Source organism: Falco rusticolus, chromosome 4 (genome assembly GCF_015220075.1).
Source record: "Falco rusticolus isolate bFalRus1 chromosome 4, bFalRus1.pri, whole genome shotgun sequence".
Classification (NCBI taxonomy): Eukaryota; Metazoa; Chordata; class Aves; order Falconiformes; family Falconidae; genus Falco; species Falco rusticolus.
The window spans coordinates 37,503,264-37,523,493 of NC_051190.1; the positions used below are offsets into that span (position 1 = coordinate 37,503,264).

The 20,230-nt window shown below is 50.8% G+C and overlaps 2 protein-coding genes across 9 annotated transcripts in view; one reads left to right on the forward strand and one right to left on the reverse strand.

The window, feature by feature from the left end:
- Nucleotides 1–1,614: 1,614 nt before the first annotated feature.
- NAGPA (N-acetylglucosamine-1-phosphodiester alpha-N-acetylglucosaminidase) lies at nt 1,615–17,207 on the forward strand. 4 transcript variants are annotated; one of them, XM_037383359.1, is made up of 12 exons: nt 1,615–1,755; nt 2,100–2,585; nt 6,435–6,574; nt 7,125–7,233; nt 7,623–7,751; nt 8,591–8,799; nt 9,931–9,978; nt 10,341–10,469; nt 11,605–11,736; nt 11,934–11,994; nt 12,615–12,855; nt 15,158–17,207. In XM_037383359.1, exons 1-11 carry the CDS (start codon nt 1,643–1,645, stop codon nt 12,835–12,837), a joined length of 1,779 nt encoding a protein of 592 aa, XP_037239256.1. In that variant the 5' UTR covers nt 1,615–1,642; the 3' UTR covers nt 12,838–12,855; nt 15,158–17,207. The 4 variants fall into 4 exon arrangements, with proteins under 4 accessions (XP_037239256.1, XP_037239255.1, XP_037239254.1 ...); XM_037383358.1 differs by lacking the exon at nt 15,158–17,207 and adding an exon at nt 13,592–14,168; XM_037383357.1 differs by lacking the exon at nt 15,158–17,207 and having other exon boundaries at nt 12,615–14,168.
- SEC14L5 (SEC14 like lipid binding 5) overlaps nt 14,459–20,230 on the reverse strand; it is a 48,656-nt gene continuing 42,884 nt past the window's right edge. For all 5 annotated transcript variants that reach the window (XM_037383351.1, XM_037383354.1, XM_037383352.1 and 2 more), the window contains one exon: nt 14,459–19,138. In XM_037383351.1, coding sequence (XP_037239248.1) covers nt 19,033–19,138 — 106 coding nt within the window. In that variant the 3' untranslated portion in view covers nt 14,459–19,032. The remainder of the gene's footprint in view (nt 19,139–20,230) is intronic.

Below are 20,230 nucleotides of genomic sequence, written 5' to 3' on the forward strand. Positions count from 1 at the left end.
TCCTGAATGAATACCCAGAGTACGCTACTCGCTGCTTTAGGAAGAGCTGAGTTTAGGCCATTAAACCCATGTTAGTCCAGCCTGGAGTTTCAGCCAGACAGCCCTGTTTCCAGCTTGAAACACAAGCAGAACAAAAGCAGAGCACACCAGGCAAATGTAATGAACCTTCACAGTGAGAATGGGGCCTACCCAGTGCTTCCTCCTTGAATTCCCCTCTCCCTCACTCACCGAGGTGCTCAAGGAGGCTGTGTGTGCAATTCAGTTCAGCAGTAGGCTTGATTTTTTTGCAATAAAAATATAAACCTTATCTATCAAGCTACATTTGTGCACAGGGAAAGAAAGGAAAGAGCTTGACTGCACCCCGCATCCTAAGATGACAGGAGCATCTGCTGCCAGACGGCTGTAGGAGGCCTGCCCTCTGCATGCACAGATGTCAGGGTCCCTGCCCCAGCCGTGCCTCCAGGCGTGATTTGAAGGCTTGGATTTGAAACCTGGGAGCAGGCTGCATGCCTAAAAGATGTATTTTATTCCCAATATAAATATTTTGAAATGTCATTTCCGACATAATGACAGACGGGCAGTATTTCCTTCCATGATGGGTATGGCTCCGAACAGAGCAATGAAATGCTGCAACAGTGCCCTGAAGTTAGCCTTTGCATCCCCCCAGCAACTAGCCCCTAAACCTTGGCGAAATCCCTCCAATTAATTCTTCCTGCTATTGAAACTGTTAGAATTTAGTAGAAACCTGAAGGGTGCCTGCTTTTATTGTTGCTCTTTGGGTGGTTATAGCTGTGCAGTCTCTTTTGGTTGGTCAGTGTGAGAGTGGAGATGCCAAGAAGACACCACTGAGCTCAAGAGAAAGAGATGAAAATCAACGAGTGTTCAGAGCAGTTGGCACGGCTGGAGGAGGCGGTTGGACTAAGCACCTGGTAAGGATGAAACACGGTGAGTAAAGTAGGTGCCTTTATCACGGTTAACAAAGTAGTTCTTTTATTCAAAATAGAGCTATGGAGAGTAAAACCATTTTTACTGAAAATGAGGGGTCTGGCATGTGGTTCCTGGTCAGAAAAAAGTGTTGCCTTTATAGGCAGATACAGGAGTGGGGGATTTGCTTTTTTAATCATGTATTTGAGTTGGCTATTTCTTGAATGAGAAAATTCCCAGACTTCTAAACTAAGGATCTCTGAGAGTTGTTGTCCTACCAGTTAGCCCAGGTGTACCACGGAACCCGAGCCACTGAGGGTACAGGTAGGAGAACCTAGAGCTGACTGAATCACCCCTCATCCCTCCAGTTTTGTTATTTTTCCCTTCTGGGAACTGGACAAACCCCCGATCCCCCAGAGGAGGAGGCTGGGGCTGTCGGTGGTTTGCGTGAGGCGGTGCCGGCCGCTGCGGGGAGACGGACACTCCCCGAGGCCGGAGCCAGCTCGGGCACTCCTGCATCCACCGCGCGGAGGCAGCCCACGGCTCTTTATTACAACAACAGGCTTTAAAAATATTTTATTTCCATCGTAAACCCGCCGTTCGCAGCCCAGCCCGGACGCACGGCATAGCCCGCGCCCCTCACAGCGGGACACGCGGGGGTGCTGCCGCCGCCCGGCAGGGGGCGCTACCGCCGCCCGCCCGCTGCCCGCCCGGCAAGATGGCGGCCTCCAGGGCGGCGGGGGCCGCGGGGTGGGGGCGGCCGGAGCCAGCGGTGGTGGTCGCCGCCGTGCTGGCGGCGCTCGGCTGGCTGCAGGCGACGTGCGGCGCCGGGTAAGTGTCCCTGTGGGTGTCCGGGGGAGTGGTAGCCCTGCCGTCCCGGTACGGGAGGGCCCCGGGGGGTCTCTTCCCGGCCGGTAGCGCCCGTTTTCGTCTGGGGGTCTGGCCGGTTGCCGCCGAGCCGGCGCCCCGTGGTCGGCTTGGTGGTGCGAGTACTGAGCGGGACAGCCCCCCCTTCAGCCGGGGTGGGTTACAGCGGTACCGGGGACTCTGTACTGCTGTAACCCACCCCTGCTCGGTGAGGCCACCCCGAGCCGCACAGCGCTTGTCCCACCACATAGGTTTGCAGGCGCACTCGGGCTGGGTAGCCTCGGGGCAACCAAATCTTCTCATTGCAGGACCCCCCCCAGCGACCTGCTGCTGCAACCCTATTTCCCCTCCCCGCACGGCCCTCGCCACAACCACAGGCACGTGAGAGACTGTCAGCCCCTCAAGTATGGCAACATAACACATGAAGCTTGGCCCAGTGACAACAGGACGGGTGGCCCTGTGGCTACCACCAGAACGTTTGTTTCTTACATCCCCTCTGAGGGCAAGGACCGCAAGGTGGTCTATGGCCACTTCACTTTCGTGAAGAACCCCCTGAAGACCTTCTCTGTGCTAGAGCCGGGCGGCACAGGAGGCTGCCAAGCTCACCGCAGAGCTCCTGTGGAAGAGACTGCAAGGCTTGGGAAGTGTCTGGTGGCCCAGAACGGTGGGTACTTTGACATGGGAACTGGAGAGTGTTTTGGAAACGTTGTGAGTGATGGAAAGCTGGTGAGAAACTCTGGAGGGCTGCAAAATGCTCAGTTTGGCATCCGGAAAGATGGCACCATGGTGTTTGGGTAAGAATCTGGGGGTTGTTTGGTGTGGGCTCTTTCCTCCCTGAAGACCAGTAGGCCTCATTGAGGCAGGAAGCAGTGCCCCAGCACTGCCTCTTTGGCCTCTCCCAGTTCAAGAAGAAGCATGCTTTGAATGGTGAAGTTAGGGATGTCCTAACTGTACCCCACTGAGCTATCTGGCCATTGGTTTTTCTTTCCTAGGTTGAGGAGAAGGTTGATGTTAGTCTGATGATCTTTAGCTGCTTAGCTTCCTGTGTCTGCTCACCCAACATGGGACAGTTACACTTGATTATGGTAGAAGGGGGAAGAGGTCTCTGTCCTCCCCACAGGGAAGAGGCAGAGTGGACTATGTAGCTGCTCTGGCTGCAGTACAGAAATGTTGGGTTTGGAAGAAACCTTTGGAGGTGCCTCATCCAGCACCCTTCTCTCACAGAGTTAGCTTGAGCAGGTTGCTCAGGGCCATGTCCAGTCAAATTTTGAGTATCTCTTGAGTATGGAGACTGTGAGGAAGTGAAGAAATTTTTCCTAATACTCAATCCAGACTTCCCCTGGTGCAGCTTGAGGCCGTTTGCTCTTGTCCTGTGTTTGTTACTTGGGGGAGGAGGCTGACCCTGCCTCACTACAGCCTCCTTTCAGGCAGCTGTAAAGAGCAATCAGGTCCCCCCCGAGCCTCCTTTTCTCCAGGCTAAACACCCCCAGTTCCCTTAGGTGCTCCTCACCAGACTTGTGCTCCAGCCCCTTCCCCAGCTCTGTTGCCCATCTCTGGACACGCTCCAGCATCTCGATGTCCCTCTTGTAGTGAGGGGCCCAAAACTATGCACAGGATTCAGGCTGCGGCCTCAACAGGGCGGAGCACAGGGGGACAAATCACTACCCTGGTCCTGCTGGCCAGACTGTTTTGGATGCAAGCCAGGATGCTGTTGGCCTTCATGGCCACCTGAGCACTCTGCTGGCTGATATTCAGCCGGCTGCTGACCAGCACCCCCAGGCCCTTTTCCAGCTGCTCTGCCCCAAGCTGCAGCGTTATGTGGGGTTGTTGTGACCCCAGTGCAGAACCCAGTGCTGAGCCTTGTGGAACCTCATACGCCTGGCCTCGGCCCATTGGTCCGACCTGTCCAGATCCCTCTGTAGAACCTTCCTACCCTCAAGTAGATCAACATTCCTGCCTGGCTTGGTGCTGTTGGCAAACTTACTAAGGGTGCACTTGATCCCCTCATCCAGATCATTCATAAAGCTATTAAACAGAACTGGCCCCAATACTGAGCCCTGGGGAACACCACTTGTGACTGGCTGCCAGCTAGGTGTAACTCCATTCACGGCAGCTCTTTGGGCCCAGCCATCCAGCCAGCTTTTTACCCAGTGTCCAGTTTTTTAGACCTGTCCAAGCCATGAGCAGCCAGTTTCTCCAGGAGAATGCTGTGGGAAACAGTGTCAAAGGCTTTACTAAGGTCCAGGTAGACACCATCCACAGCCTTTCCCTGCTGCTGCTGGGTTCAGGCTCAGCTGCACAGATCTTTTGTTTCACATAGCTCCCAGCCCCTTGCCCCATGCCAAGGCACTGAACCTGGGTGGAAGAAGAGCTCCCTTCTGGTGCCAGAGCTCACAGTCTTCCAGCCTTCATCATCAGGATTTGCCACCCCAGTCAGGAGATCCTGGGTGCTTCTTCTGGGCATTGTGGGGTTCAGGGTTTTGTTTCCACAGGCTATTAGGCAAGATCTGTCCATCTCTTTCTCATCGTCCCTGCTGCTGTGCAGTGTGCAGACTTCCTCCTGTTGCTGGTTGTCCCAGCAGCATAGCTCCTCAGCCAGCATGCACCAGGACACCATTTCCTTGGCCCCAGCTTCAGCAAGGCGCAGGTATCCCTGCAGCGTGAGAGCTGGAGCACTGCCTTCTCCCGCCACAGTTTCAGCTGAATCAAGGTGGCTGCACTCTGTGGTGTGTCACTCTGGCTGACCACAGACACTGTCTTCTGCAGAATTTCCAGCTCCCCACCCTGAGCTGCAGCATCTCTTGTCTCCTAAGAGCTGTGGTCTCAGCCTGGCACTTACACAGCCCTCTTCCTGGCACCAGCTGAAAAGGAGTGTGACACTCCCTAGTCAGCTGGAGACAAAAGCTCAAAGCACCCTTTGATGAGGTACAGCTGACAGAGGGTCTGTTTGTGCTCACTGTAAGTAAAAATCCCCAGTAGCTACCTTCCCCAGCAGCAGCAGCAGGCACTCTAAAAGTTCTAGAAGCATTCCCAGAGGTTCTTCTGATGGTCTCAGATGTTTGGGAAGCAGTCTGGAAGCTGCTGTATTCTCCACACTTCTGTTAGCCTGCTCCCACGTGCCCTCAGACCTCAGCAAGGGTCTCTGCAAAGGCAAACTGACTGTACCGAGCTGGGGCTTTAGCGTGCAGCTGTTCTCTGTCAGCCCTAAGAACCATGGCCTTAAATTACTTGGTGATGGGGTTGGTGACATGTCCCTTTTAGTGAGGGGGCTTCTGCTGAGGGGACCAACTGCAACTGCAGAATCGCTGTTGAGTCCTTAATCTCAGGTCTGCCCTGCCTCTCCCCTACTCTGGCAGGATTTCCTGCATTAAATGAAGCTGTGGCACTGTGTGTGAGTTATCTGCTCTGTGTCTTTGCAGCTTCTGAAATGTGACACTGGAAATAGTTTTGGTGTAAATCATTTGGTCTGTCAGGGCAGTGGGGAAAGTAATTTGCACTTGACTCTTTCACACCATGATTGTGATCAGCAGGATGGGGACGTTGTTACCCTGCACCCAACAAAGATGTTGCCTCTGCCACCTGGACTGATGGTGGATAATTATTTGCAGGCTTTAAAAGCTGACAGTTGGTTGATTAGTCTGTGCTCAAGCTGTTGTGTAGTTCGATCCATTTACAGCTGTGTTCATTTTGTCATCCTGTTCCCTTCCCATGGGTAAAGGGATTTCTTTTTGCATGTTTTTCATTCAGGTATTTTCAATTACATTTTTCTACAAAGCATGAACCTTTGTTCAGCTGCAGTCGGGGATAATAAAAAACTAGAAGCTGAGCATCCAGCTCCCACAAGACGTGCCTGGAGCATGCAGAGCAGTTTTAAACGAAAAATCCCTGGCAGAACCTAACGGCAAAAGCACGGCTGTTCAGCCCCAACCTTTGCTGCTGCCCTCTCCTGTCACTTGCAAGCATGACCTAGCATCAGGTTCTGAGAAGACAGATGTTACTCAGCACCTTAATTCTTGAGAGAGGAATATCCCTTGGGAAGCACTGCACAGTGACACACAACGCCCAATCATGGAAAAGGTAGCTGGACAGTCTTTTTGCTGCCTGACTGTTCAGTGAAAGGTTTTGCTGTCTGGAAAAGTAGAGGAAGCTCTTTCCCAGATGGAGGGGAGCAGGTAGCTTCCAGCAGTGCCTTCCCCTCAGTGCAGCTGTTGGAAGACTGGATGCTGTTCCTTAAAACCCTCTCAAAAGCTGTTTGGTGTCACTGTTTTGCAGAATGGAAAGTGACAGACAGTAAGATGTTACAGCTGCTTCCACAGATCTCTTAAGTATTTGGCAATGGCTCTGCCCTCATGTTCTGCCAGATGTTTTCTGCCCTTATTATCCTGGCTCGGGTCCACTGACCACGTTGTTGGCAGGAGTTGTTCCATGCACAGTGGCCTGGGACCATCATTAACAGTGGCTTTGTGCAGAATAGCAGGGAACAGGGTCCACTGGCTGCTAAAGTGATGTCTCACACTGCTTGGCCTCTAGGTTTGGATGGAGCTAGCCTTCACTCAGCCACCTTCTCCCTACTTCTTTTACATGAGGCTTTTACATGACGCTGCTGTGACTGTGGGTAACGTCTCCTGCTCTCTCTTTCCTAGTTACCTGTCTGAGGAAGATGTCTTGGATCAAGCAAACGCTTTTGTGCAGCTTGTGAGTGGGGTAGTTTGGCTCCTAAGAAATGGAGAAGTGTACGTCAGTCAGAGTCAGATGGCTGAGTGTGGTGAAACTCAAACCACAGGTAAATGCTGTAAAGCCTAGGTATAGATTGTCCTTCTGATGAGGCTCTTGGAAGGAGGGGGTAGCAGTGGAAACTATGTTGTCTAGTTGCAGTTTGCTACTCACTTAAGAGGTCCAAATTCCTTCTGTGCTACTTTACGCTGAGTCTGCAGCAAGTGCAGCGCAAGAAATAGGCTGCCTGCAAGATAAAGCTGCACTCGCCTGTTCAGGGTTGTGGAGCAGAATTTGCTGAGGACTGTAAATAGTGGTGGCATGACTGATAATAATACTTGTCCAGAGAAACTCAAAGCATGTGCCTCTTAACAGGATTTTAAAACTGAGAGCTTGTGAATCCCCTTTTTGGTCCCCATGCCAGACAAAAACTTAACAAGAGTGCTTCTGGAAATGTTATTTGTAGGTGGGCTTGGATGAACAAGCGGAACCTGGGCTGTTCTTGTGGTGTTACAGTTTAGATGAGCTCCTTGCTGGGAGCTGTTTTGCAGACAGATATTTCTGTAAACAGCCAGTTCGGTCACCCAGCTGGTGTGTGAATTAGTCCTTCTCCTGCACAGGAACCTTCGAGAAGTTCATCAACGTGATATCGGCCAGGACTGCGGTTGGACACGACAGTCAGGGGCACCTGGTCTTGGTTCATGTGGATGGACAGACGGAATCCAGAGGGTAAGGCGGGGTTGTGGTAAGGTGCAAGTCTCTTATCTTTTTAGATAGAAGTCTCTAATCGGTCTCTATTATATATAAGAACATTATATATATATATATATATATATAAAAGAACAATCTGTCTCTAAGTTCTGTCACTGCGGCAACTCTGCAGCTGCCAGTGATGTGTTTTAAGGCAGAGACCTGCAGAGCTCGGGGTCATCTGAAGACACTGCTGTTGGGTGTCTTTCTGAGAAAAGGCTAATGCAGCCCCTAGGCAGTGAGTCAGCACACCTGGGGTGGGAGAACTTCCCTGCTTCTGCTGAGGAGAGGGACAAAGCTTCTAGCATAGCAGTTTTGTTGAAGTCAAATAGCATGTATGAGCAACAAACAACTGCGTTATTTTGCAGGGTCAACCTCTGGGAAATGGCTGAATTTCTGAAGCAGCAGGGAATCATCAATGCTATCAACCTGGATGGTGGGGGGTCTGCCACACTGGTCTTAAATGGGACCCTCGCAAGCTACCCGTCTGAGCACTGGTAGGTGCTGGCGGCACGTGCCCAGGGCTGCACCGGTAACCGGGCAGCTCCCGTTAGTGTGCAGAGCTCCGTCCTACCCCACTCCGCAAGGGAGTCAGCTGGCATTGCTGGGAGATCACAATGTAAAGGCAAGTGACAGGTTTTGAGGGAGAGAATGGCTGTAAAATTTAAAGCGATTTAGTGACTATGTATTTTTTCCACTTAGTCATCCAGGATTAAAGTTTAGCTGTTTTCAGACATGCAGCGAAGCTGTTGCCTAGACTGAGTGGCCTGATGTGGGAATCAGATAAGGAAGCAGTTCTCAGACTGGGACATTCAGAGCTGTACATTCACAGGAATTAGCAGAGATCTGTCAGCAGCTTATTATTATGGAAGAAAACACTGACTTGAAGGCCCTGTCCTGCCTCATGTGAGGCAACCTAAAGAATATTTTACTTCAAATTTAGCTTTTTAGTTATTTCTGACTGTAAACACAAAGGGGTTTAAAATTCAGTTTGCAATCTGACAGTTGAAACCCAAGTTGCTATAACTGCAATGATGTCACTTATATCAAAGTAAATAATATTCAAGAAAAGGTGTGTTGAACGCTGAAGTTTAGGGAAGCTGGGAATGCTTAAAGGGAGGCTTTGCATGTTGCTTTCTGTAAATCCGTGTTTGAAATTACTCCTGTCCACTAGGATTAAACACTTAGTTAAAATATTGACTCAAATCTAGTTTTATGTTTTTGTTTGCCAGTGTGAGTCAGGATGAAAATCTGTGGGTTATATCAACTGGTTTCACCTAGGGCTGGGAGCAGCACAGTGCTTGCCTGCCTTATGGGACCTGTCTTCTGTCCCCAGCTCCTTTGACAACATGTGGCGTTGCCCTCGGAGCATCTCGACCATCATGTGCATCCATGAGCCTGCCTGCGAGCCTGCTGACTGCAGCGGTCATGGGGACTGTGTGGAAGGGGAGTGCCACTGCACTGGGGACTTCTGGAGAGGTCCAGCCTGTGACATCTTAGACTGTGGCCCTTCCAACTGCAGCCTGCATGGCACCTGCACCGACTGTGAGTCACTGTGGTGTGCAAAGGCTTCTAACGTGGAGATTTTGGTGGGTGCTGGTGGGTAGCTCCAGGGGAAGCATGGACCTGGGCAGTGTGTACGTGGGGAATATCGCAGACTTGCCTGTGAGGTCCCACGGCGAGGCCCAGTGCACCACTGTGTGCAGTCCTGGCTGGTTCACAGAGTCCTTTCCCGCTCTGGTGGGAAGGTGCACAGCGCGTGTGACCTGGCACCGGCAGTAGCCGCTTCCGTCAGTGCGGAGCAACACCCTGGAAAGGCTTCCCAGCCTTTTGGGGCCACAGGTGCTGGCTGGCTGGCCAGCCCATGCCCTGAGTCCGGGAGCCAGCTGGTGCCGTGTGCCTCAGCGCTCGTCTTACCTTCTGGGTGTACGAGCTGCTCTCCCCCTCCCCTCCTGCAGCTGAAGCAGCAGTAGAGGCAGTCAGAACCCTCTGCCTTTAGGAGATAGCAGCAGGGCTAGGCTGGGCTTCCCACCTGGGAACTGGACCTGTGGCAGGGCTTGACTGCAGACTCTGTGTCTCAAGTTTCCCTTTCTGTCACTGGCGTTGTGCTTCTGGTTTGTAAATCCATTGATGGAAAGGGCAGCGTATTATGCTGTATGACAGAGCAGCTGAGTTCTGCCCCCTCCCCTTGTTGTTCCTTCTTTACTTGAATCCCCTGCTCCATGATTTTTACAAGTGTGCAGTTGCTACTCTTCCATAAACTCCTTGGAATCTCGGGACTGCTGTAGCGTACACCCCCCAGCTCCTGCTCTTCCATGCCTGCTCAGTCCTGTTTTCCTGTTTCTGTGCTGCCTCCCTGATTCAATTCACAGCCACATTTGCACTGGTGAAGTGGCTGGGCAGAGCTCAGTGGGTGCAGTTGTTGCTAGTAGCTGACCCAGAGTTAATCTCTCAAAATCCAATCAGTGAGAGTTCTGCTGTGTTTGGCAGCTCTAGTTGGGTGCCTGTTCGAACCCCACCTGTGCGAGTGACTCCAGGATTCCTCTTCTGTGGGTTGCCTGGCAGGGAGAGTTAAGGGGGCACCCCAAGAAGCAGAGTGGCTCCTAATTTTGAGTTCCTGCTATTTCTCAGACTTTCCCTGTTGTCATTAATGCCTGTTTGTGTGTGTTTGCACAGCTGGATGCCTGTGTGATGCCGGCTGGACTGGCAGCAACTGCAGCGAAGGTAATGCTGACTTCCACTCTGCTCCACTTCTTCAATAGCCAGCAAGGGGACAGTGAGAACCCGTCCCTCCAGGCGGTGGTGGGCGGCTCCCCGGGAGGGAGCTGGCAAAGGAAAGGAAACACAGCATGCTGCTCTGTTTTTTTGTCGCTGTGAGTTTAATTGCTGAGGTGAACTCCTTAAGATCAGCGTGCTGCAAAGCACTTTAAGCCCTTGCTCCTTGTTCAAGGCACAGACTTGGCTTCTGTTCTCTGAGCAGCCATCAGTGCCCTGTGTCAGCGGCTGCTCCGTGGGTGGGACCACGGGGGTGGGGTCGCCTTCCTTGTAGCGAGGCCCCTGATGAGATCTCTGCTTGTCTCCTGCAGCTTGTGCTAGCGGTTTTTATGGGGATGCTTGCACCCAGAAATGCCAGTGCTACAACGGTGGCTCGTGTGACCCCCTGCATGGAGCCTGTTCCTGCCTGGCTGGGTACTATGGCACCAGCTGTGAGCGAGGTAAGGGCTGCAGCCTGGGCTAGGGGGAGGATTTGTGTCACCTTTGAGCCGCCTCTCATAAGTTAGCAAGCACAAGGTCTGCCCAGCAGGCTCAGGCTTGAACTTTACGGCTAGAGCATAACCTGCCAGCTTCCAGCTCTTAAGGGCTTGCCTGTCCTACCCAAACTGGCTAAAAAGAAAAGGAGGGAGCAGAGAGGAAAGAGGAATTTTCTTCATCACTAGAAAATTACAGATTCCTGTTTAGTCTGTGCCCCAAAGAACTGCGTTGCATTCCCAGAGCTTGTGAATGTAGCATGTGCAGACTTGAACATCCGTCGCTCGAGGGTGTCACACCAGGCCCTGCCTGTAGCCTGGGCTTCAGGTGAGGCAGGTCAGTGAGTGGGAAGCGCTCCAGGGGGCCGTTCCGGCTTATAACCTTCAGATTCTGGCTGTACAGATGGAGCTAGTGCTGTGCACAATTGTGTAACCACTCCGGCTTTTCCGAGGGACTCGAGGCCCCCTGGTATCTGACTGAACAGCCTGCTCTGTTGACAGGACAAGTTAATTACAGCGTGGGTGTAAACTTCTTGTGTGCATGGTGACGTTAGCGATGCTTTGTTCCCAGCCTAGGAACGCTTAGCCAGCCCGATCCCTGTTTTACAAAAACTTCTCCTTGACATAAAATAACAGCAGTTAACTCACAGCGTGGTGCTTTCAGGCTGCCAGAGGAAGCAGGGTGGGCAGGCAGAACGGCTTTGTCAGGCTGCAGGAAACCTGGGGCTCTGACAGCTCGGCACAACGGCAGAGCCCACTGCGCGCTTGTTCTCAAACTCAAGTGCTTTGCAGTGGCACCGATGCCCGCCTCTGCTTGCGAGCCAAACAGCAGGGCCATAGTGCAGATCCGGCAGGGAGAAAAACATTGGAAGCAGCAAAGCCAGAGCCTGCTGTGATGACAGAAGCAACACTGATATCTCAGTGGGGTGTAGGTGAGGGCTGAGCCTCCTAAAGCTCTTAAGTGTCCCATCCGTCCTGGCACTGAGCCGGTGCAGCTGGGGAAGGGGCACAGCCGAGCTGGGGGGCTGCAGTGGCAGACAGGATGGCTGCACAGCAGGGGGGGCTTGGACAGTGACCGACTGCCTTGTCATCACCTCCCCAGAGTGTCCCATGGGCTGGTACGGGCCAAACTGCCAGCAGCAGTGTGCATGTGAGCACATGTGTCCCTGCGACCGGGAGACGGGCAGCTGCAACATCACCTATGCAGTGGCAGTGCAGGACCAGTTGAACAAAGGTACCTCTGGCTGCAGGGGTTGGCTTGTGCTCTTTTGTTTTTTTAAAAAAAAAGTTGGGAGAGCAGCTTTAGAGCATTATGTTCTGCTTGCTTCGCTGCTGGCTTTGACTGGCTGGCATCTTAAGCTTGCTCTTTTTTAGTGGAATTTTACACCCTCTCTCCAACGCTGCATTTCTTCCCTCTATTCTGTTTTCCAGCTGGGCAGTGTTTGGCTTTCCAGAATAAGGGAAGGAGCCAAGAAAAATTCTCTCTGTCAGAGTAAGTGTGTGATACTTATCATATACGTGTATACATACACAGCGAGTCTGTGCCATCAGTGCTCCCTGCAAGATGAGTAGTTCATGCCACCTCCCGGGTGCCAGTGTGTCAGTCACTGCCCAAACCATCTGTGTTCTGATCTCGTTGTATCTCCTGCAGCTCTCAGTGGGGAAGGTGAGGAGGGGGACCACAAGGTGCTAAAAACTTAATTGTAAGACAAAGTGCTGAGCTGGAGCCCCCCTCAGTGACAGTCAATGCTCCGAGCGTGGTGTTCTGTAGCTTATGGTTAGCCAAAAGCCACCTTTCCTCTCCCGCTGTATGTGCAGCAGGGACAAGGACAGCTGTGACACCGGAGCACAGCTGCTGCAGTGCGGGGGAAGCTGCAGTGGCTCTGCGGGCACAGCTGGGCACGTGTTAACAGAGCAGAACGCTAAAAACATCCATTTGCTCTGGCCACCAGAGCAGCCTTTCAAAGGCTTTTGCAGAGCACGTTCGTGCCCGCCCGAGAGCAGAACCACAACCTTGGGGTGCCGGGGAAGTGGGGACCAGCCTTGAGAGATCATTTACACAGTGGGAACATGTGGGAGATGTGGGTTACATGGATTTTTCTCATCTGACAGAAAAACCTGGATCTCCATGACCTCTGTCTTGACTCTGCTTCTCGTGATTAGCACCGTGGGAAACATAGGGCTTTTCCTCAAGAGCAGGCCGGAGCGGCAGGGTGAAAGCAGTGACTATCTCTACCACCGCCTGAGGGAGGTGAACGGGGAAGCCAGTCACAGCCCCACAGCTGCTGCCTGGGAGACAGAAGACAGCCAGGACCAGAGCCAAGCGCTCCTTTAGAGCCCTGGCTGAGAGCAGGTAGGGTACTGGCTACCCTGCCCCTTGCCGTGCCGCTTGGCGCTCAGGCCTCGAGTGTGGAGCTGCTGACTGACCCGCATGCGGCAGTGAGGGACCAGTCCCAGCCTGGGAGGCACAGCCGGCTCCCCCTCTTCCTCCGCTGCTCTGCCTGCCCGAGCAAGCAGGACTGTGCCTTTAGTGGCCATGAGGGGATACAGGGCACAAGCCACCAGGCTGGCTTCTGCACACAGAATTCCACAGCTGCAGCAGGAAAGGGAACATGCTGGTTCCCCCCAGAGGGAAGCAGGTGAGGAATGTGAGCCATGGGCAGTTCAGCGAGGCCTTTTCTCACCTGAGCCGTGGCTAGTATTTGTGAGATGCAAGATAAATTGCCTCTAGCACAAAGCCAGGCTTAAGGTTGTTGTAGTCTGTAACTGTCTGCCCTTCCCTGGTAAGCTCAGATTTTTATCAAAAAACTGGGGGAAAAAAAGTTGTTTTAAAATGCTGCAGGAGGTGCAGCACATAGTAAAGCCACAACGTTCCTCCTGCTGGCTGCAGAGGCGGGCTTGCAGGCTGGCACACAGCATCGGGGCGTTCTTGCACCCCACTTCCTTCACCTGGCTGCGCTGACTTCAGGGCCAGTGTTTTCTTATCAGATCCTTAGTCCTAGAAGTAGCCATTTTCAGTAGGTTTTTGTAGTACAGCAACATGAAAAGGCCTGTCAGCTCAAACACGCTGCTCTTGCATTCTCTCGTAGCTCCCCGAAGCCGGCGCACGCTGCCCAGCTGCACGGGCTGCTGCTGAGGGACCCCAGCGTGGAGCTCTGCCACTGGGGAAGAGTGGCAGCCGCCCAGCCTGGTGGGCACAGCCCAGCAGAGCTGCAGGCCAGGGCCCACATGCCCTTGCCCACTGCTGCCAGCTCTGCCCTCTTCCCTCTGAGGGAGCCGCCACCAGCTGGGACTGGGATCAGCAGGTACCCCAAGTGACCCGAGATCCTGAACATCTCCAGTGGAAATCAGACATTTTACTAAATACATCATTGCACAATGCATTTTAAAAAAATAATAATTTTTGAGTTTGCTTCCATGTGAGGAAAAACTAGCCTTTAATGTGCTACTTTAATGCTGCAAAGGGGCGGGGCGGGGCGTTACAGCCTCTCTGAGCCTAAATATTAACATTTTTATGCACTGTTTTTAAGTCTCCAAGTAAAGGTATGGAATTTTGTGCTGCCGTTGGCATCAAATCAGCCTGTAAACAGGAGATTCTATTTTTCTATTATTTACATAAGTCTATTTGAAACTTGAATAAATTCTATTAGTGGTAAGTGCCTGAAACTCAGCTTCTTCCTGCTTGGTTGCAGCAGGCAGGCGTGATCCCTTCCCCCTTCAGCTCAGCTGGCCGTTCGAACCCAGCAGACCCTTTTTATTTTAAAAACCCAACTAACACTGCAGGACGTGATGTGAAAAACAAAAAATGCTGGTTCTACAGGAAAAAATTAAAGAACATTTTAGTTACTAAGCAGGAGTAGCTGAATACAAGCTTTACCTCTGTTACTCTGTGGGTAAAGGGCACAGCATGTAGTTACATTTGCAGAGTTTACCACAGTTTGAACAGTTGTGTCAGACGTGTTTAGAGATGCTTTTTTATTTCCAACATACAGAGGTGTACAGCTCCTAGCAGAACCTACAGATACTGGAACTAAATACAGTTGTTGCCAAGTAACATGTTACAAAGCACTCCGTGTTCTGCTAGTGTGCTCTTAAAGAACACCAGGGATCTTTTGGCTGAGAAAATTCAGAATTTCAATTTATAAAAATGAAAACAGCTGCAAGGGAGAGAAAGTGCTTGCTAAAAAAAAATTAAATAAATTAATGCCCATTTAACTTATCTTTGTAACCAAGAGCTTGGAAGTGGATGCTGATGTCGTTAAAAGCCAATGCTTGCCGTGTGATTCCAGTTTAGCCTTCCAAGAGAGAAATAATCCAGTATAAGAATCATCACAAACATGCTGGCAGATTATTAAAGCCAACAGCATGCAGGAATTTTTGACAAGTGCTTGTCGATGTTGTCCTTAAGAGTCCAAGAGCTGTTTCTTGCATTATTTCCTCACAGTATAAGCATTTCCGATATTACAGGCATTTTGAACTAAGGGATTCCCATGGCTGGCCCTCACTGCTGCGCCAGCGCACGGCAGCCTTGTGCCCGAGCTGAGCAGACAGTTGGGCTCAGCGCTTCCTGCCAGGATTGCCAAGCTACAGTTAAGCGTTACAGATTCAGGATTATACATTTTTTATTAATAGTTCTTCTTTTCCTGTTACTGAAGGGGAATCGATGCAGCCAACTGGGCAGCCATAAGACTGAAGCGAACGAGCCAAGGGACTGCAGTCACCCAGAGCTGCCTCCCGTAATGAGTCGGGATTGCTCTTGCCCTGGCAGCAAGTACTGGCGGCCAGGAAACCCCCAGGCCAGGCTCGGTGCCTCCCTGCTGGCAGCGCAGCCATGCCCGAGTGCTACCTTACAGCTCGGCACGCGGCAGCAATAAAGCCCCCGGCGCTGCTGCTGTGGGCACCTTCCTGGGCCGGAGCCTCCCTCGGTCAGGTCTCGCCGTTCTGCCTACAGCAGTTAAAAAAGCCCCTTTCGAACCTGAAGGACAAAACACACAGCCAAAGCAGCTCAGTGCTGCCTTCCAGCTTTGCCCTGAATGACAAGACGAGTGTGACACCCCCTCCCCAGCACATGCCCACCAGTGATGCGCAAATGGCAGGATGGGGCAAACCCATAGAAAGTTACTAAGAACAAAGGTTTCACATACGGCCGTACTTCAGTGTAAACAGCAGCACTTTGTACCTGCAGCGCAGTGTCCCTCCTCGCGTTAAACATGGCAGTGGCTCTTTGAGGTAGCGGTTGTGTTTTGCATATGAAATATCTGACACAGGGGAAAGCCCCAAATCACTGAGGAGCTACTTTTTAAGTACCCAGCTCGTTACCTGAACACAGCCAAGCTCACCGGCTTCACTGAGGAGCAGCTGCCACTGCACAGGAGGGCCTCGCTGCATCGCAAGCTCTGCACCCGGAACCACAGCCCGGTTTTAAAGGTTCTGGCTTACAAGATCTTTGAGAGATGAGTGGCTCCCAGGGAACCAGGATCCAGAACACCTCCCAGCCTCAACTGACAAGAGGCTGCTGTTAAGAAAACAGCACGTTTTATTTTCTAAAGCACACAGATGTCATTTTATGGGGAGAAAGGTGCTTTAGAAGAATTCTGCTTCTCTTGTATCTACAGTTCACAAAGTCAGGTTTAAAAAGCACAGCACAGCACAGCACCGCACCAGCCACAACAGCCAGGCTGCTGCCCCCTTTCTCATTGTAACATTCAGGAAAAAAAGGCAGAAAAAGATCTATACTGAATTACTTAAATTGGTAGGTGGAATAACCCCGGCAGTTTTGCTTACAATCAACATGGGAGAGTTCACAAGCTGCTTCCCACACGCATGTGTGCAGCAGTCTCTCGTGGGGCCGGAGCGCGGTGCCACCGAGGAACAAGAAAAGCCACAGTGCGCCATCCCCGGCACGCTGTAGGACCAGCCCCTCATCTCTTCCCTGCTTGTTCAGAGACCTGCCAGAGGCTGCCAAGATCCCCACTGACAAGAGTCAAACACCCAAACCTTTTCCTGCTGGCAGGACAGCAGCACATGCCACATTTGACAATAATAATAAAAAAAATAAATTAAAAAAATCCAGTGCAATGGAGGAAATTCTTAACCAGAGCAAACCAAGGGAAACGGGAATGTTACCACCATGGGACATGACTGACCAAGCCACAGGAAACCGAAACCCTGAAACAGCGTGGGGAGGACAAGGCTGGGTTTGCTCCTGATGCTTTGGGAATCAGCTTGACTCTATTTCTAGCATCAGAATTAATTACAGGTAAAGGATTTTACATGAGGGATACACACATGCACTTTTAATTCCAGAACTCTTGATTTTCCGGAGCAAAGGCGGTACTTTTCCGTCTCTATCAGACTGCGATTACACTAACATGCCAGAGACAGAGAAATGGTGAAGTCACTGAACAACGGGGGAATCTGCTGAACTCGCAGCTTCCCCAAAGCCGGCACAACTAAGTCACCTGTTCCACTCTTACACCAGAGACATAAAGAGGGAGAGTAACTTCCTTGGCTCCAATCCTTTAAAAAAACAAATGACTTCTATAAACACATCTAGTTCTTCATCCTCCATAGTTCCAAACGTTGGGGCTCTTTTTTTCCGTTGGCAAAGCCTGGTACTTCAAAACCAGTAGCTACAAAGCAGGGTTAGAAGGAGCTACTTTATGTGTATGTTGTTCTTAGCTGCACAGATCCCATCAACCTTAACAAAAACCTGGTGAGAGGAAAAGGAAGCCCCCAAGTCTTTACCGAGAAAGATGGCCGTGGATTGCTGTGCTGGAGGAAGAAACCACCCCTCCACCCTCACCTGTGCCATGGCCAGAACGGCCTGTGCTGTTCCTCAGCTGGGGAACTGGAAACTCATCCATCTTAGACCATGTTTATGCATGGGACACAAACCACTTGGCTGGGGCAGCCTAAACAATCACAGGGGCAGTACACTGACAGTCATTCCGTGGGCAGCGGATCAGTGTGGAGGCAGCCTCCGTACGGCAGGGGTGAGGTCTTCACCCAGCACAGCTGGATCCAAAAGCAGACATCTGTCCACAAGTCCCACGTGCGTGCCAGCTGCAAATACCACCTAAGGGCAACTGAGTATTTGATGCACATTCTCATTTCCTTGCCACCTAGACAAGAACAGGCACAACCTTGCTGCCCAACCTGATAAATGGATCACTGGCACCTTTGCTACACATCCACTCTAGAGTCATCGATGGAGATTATGGACAAACATGGTATTTTTGGTGTGTCATGAAGATGCACTGTCTTCTTACAAATCCTGAACTCAATTCTTAATCCTAAAAAAACATCCCCTAAGTCCAAAAAGCGCTGGACTCTAAGCTTACCCTGTGGGAAAAGACGCCGCACAGCGCTTACCCCAAGTGCTATGTACGATACAGCCCTTAATGCAGAAACATCCAGCGATCGTGGAGATTAGAACCTGTGTAGAAAGTTCTCTTGGGATTGAAGACAATCAGTTATTCCCTGCTAAAACAAAGTTCATCCCATTAAAAAAAAGGTGACTGGGTTTAATAAATAGTCATTTCTGAAATTATAAATAAGTTAAAAATTAATTTAAAATAAGCTAGTATTTGAATAGATACATTTCAGTAGTGCTTAAATACATACATGCCTTTTTCTATTTTAAAAAGTTTTCAAGTTGGCTCATGTTTTAAAGAAGCAAGTTCTATAATACTGCCATAAAATTTTGTGCCTTCAGGAAATAAAATATTGCTTTTCTTAGCCCTTTATAATTTGATTCAGTTCCCATCCACTTTGATGAGATGGGTCAGATCTACTCATTATTGCTCGTAAACCTGAGGAAAAAGGAACAATAGTCTGTCCTTCAGAAAGATGCTGCTTTCTGGAGGCAGGTTCTCTGCCTGTACTTTCTAGAAAACTGTTTTGACTTTTGTGTCTCAGTGGGTTAAAAAAAATCCAACACATTTCCTAATAGCATCCCGTCAGATCAGAAGAGGTTTTAGGTTTGACCTGGAACTGATTTCTGAAACATCCTACCTCTATCAAGGTATTTACAGTTTGCTTCAAGTCCCTGCACCTGAAATGCCCACTTTACTTTCTCATGTGTAATTGGTACCCTGGGCACCCCAAAAACTAGATTAGTTTTGCTACTCGTCAACAATCTAGTCCTACAGATCAAACAGGTAAGGCATCATCAGTCTCCTCTACCACACGTAGGAAAAGGACTGATTGGAAAGAGCCCTTTAAAGTCGAGTAATACATGGATTCATGCAAATTGACATTCATCCAAAACCCACAATTTGTGAAAAAGACTACTGAGGAGTAGGCATCTGATATAAAATGTCTAAATCTGCCATTTGAATTCTAAGTTTTTATCGTTAAAGCAGCTCCCAGAAGCCTCTCTGTGCCCAAAGGGCTGCCACCTGCGGTCACACGAGCGATGGCCTCCAGGCTCGGCCCCTGCAGGCTCTTTGGTTTGGTGCACAGAGCAGCGCGGGGGGCAGCAGGAAGCCCCAAGTGATTTTTCCTCGCCGCTGTGGCCTTGGCCCTGCTATCTAGAAAGATGGGAGCTGCTCTGGGACTGGCTGGAAGATGTCGTGGCTCCACTCAGCTGCGAAAAGCCGCTGTTGCAAGATTCCAGGCTTGACATGGATCCCCTAGGATGGGACAAACCAGAGAGATTTGTTAGGAAGGCAGCTATTAATAGATAACTCCATACATCTGACACATCAACTTACACTCTACAATGCTTGCAAAAGTATTTATTTTTTTTTGTGCCATCATTTTCAACTTGGTCTCTTAAGAATCTCTGTGTCACGACTAAAAATTAATTTGTCAGAGACATCTTTTCTCCTAGCTACAGGTATTATACCTTGTCTCTTGCAGCTGTTCTGGGAGCGGGACACAGCTGGAGCCTCCCTGGGGCTGCAGCCACTGCCCCAAGCGTCCCAAACGCAGCGCAGCTCAGCAAATACAGCTGCCACTGCTCACCCGAGAACTCCAGCCTGCTAAGCATAACAGCCCCAGTTTCAACATGTCCAGCCACAGCCTTCAGCACCTTCTGCCAAGAGCAGATGGGGTTCCCTATAGGTGCGAGTGCCGACTGTTCCCGACACATTTTATACAGGCAGAGCAACAGGGAACAGTCTGAGTGACGGGGGTGAGGAATCTGCTGCTGCTCCAATGCCACAGGATCTGGCCAGATCACACTCCCCAAGTCACCACCTGCAGGTCTGTTCTACCCAACGCTTCCTCCAGCTCCCAGTGAAAGGTCAAGTACTTGCAAAGAATTCAAGTTACTGGGTGATATGAAAAGTACTTTTAGCATGAAAGGAGGCTAGGCAAATCCTGCCAAGCGTGGTGTATTCAGGTATTCAGGAAGCGCTCTCCAAGCCACGACCGACATCCTTCTCGAGTGCCAAACGAACCATGTATGAAACAACCCATCTGATATTTGTTGTTACTCAAAAAAACTTCTCAAAATGCTCCCAACTAAGATAAAACTCCTCAGCCAAAAACCTCCCCCTCTTCAGTAAGCAAGAACTGAGGCACAAATTCCACTGGTGGACATACAGCCAAGGGGCCCCCTTACTACCTACAGCACTAAAGGAGACTGTGCAAAACTCCACCAAGCTTGTGTCCATCTAACTTGCCATCAATGAAACACACACACTGTGGAGGTCACTGCTATCTGAATGTTTAACTTGCACTCTACCCTCTCATTTGGCTTCTCTGTTGCAAGCCATAGA

Bases quoted from the DNA above. Each gene is read 5' to 3' on its own strand.
- NAGPA (XM_037383359.1), top strand. From the start codon at position 1,643: ATGGCGGCCTCCAGGGCGGCGGGGGCCGCGGGGTGGGGGCGGCCGGAG. The intron at 6,575-7,124 runs GTAAATGCTGTA...TCTCCTGCACAG, and splicing joins TGGTGAAACTCAAACCACAG to GAACCTTCGAGAAGTTCATC. The intron at 8,800-9,930 runs GTGAGTCACTGT...GTGTTTGCACAG, and splicing joins GCATGGCACCTGCACCGACT to CTGGATGCCTGTGTGATGCC.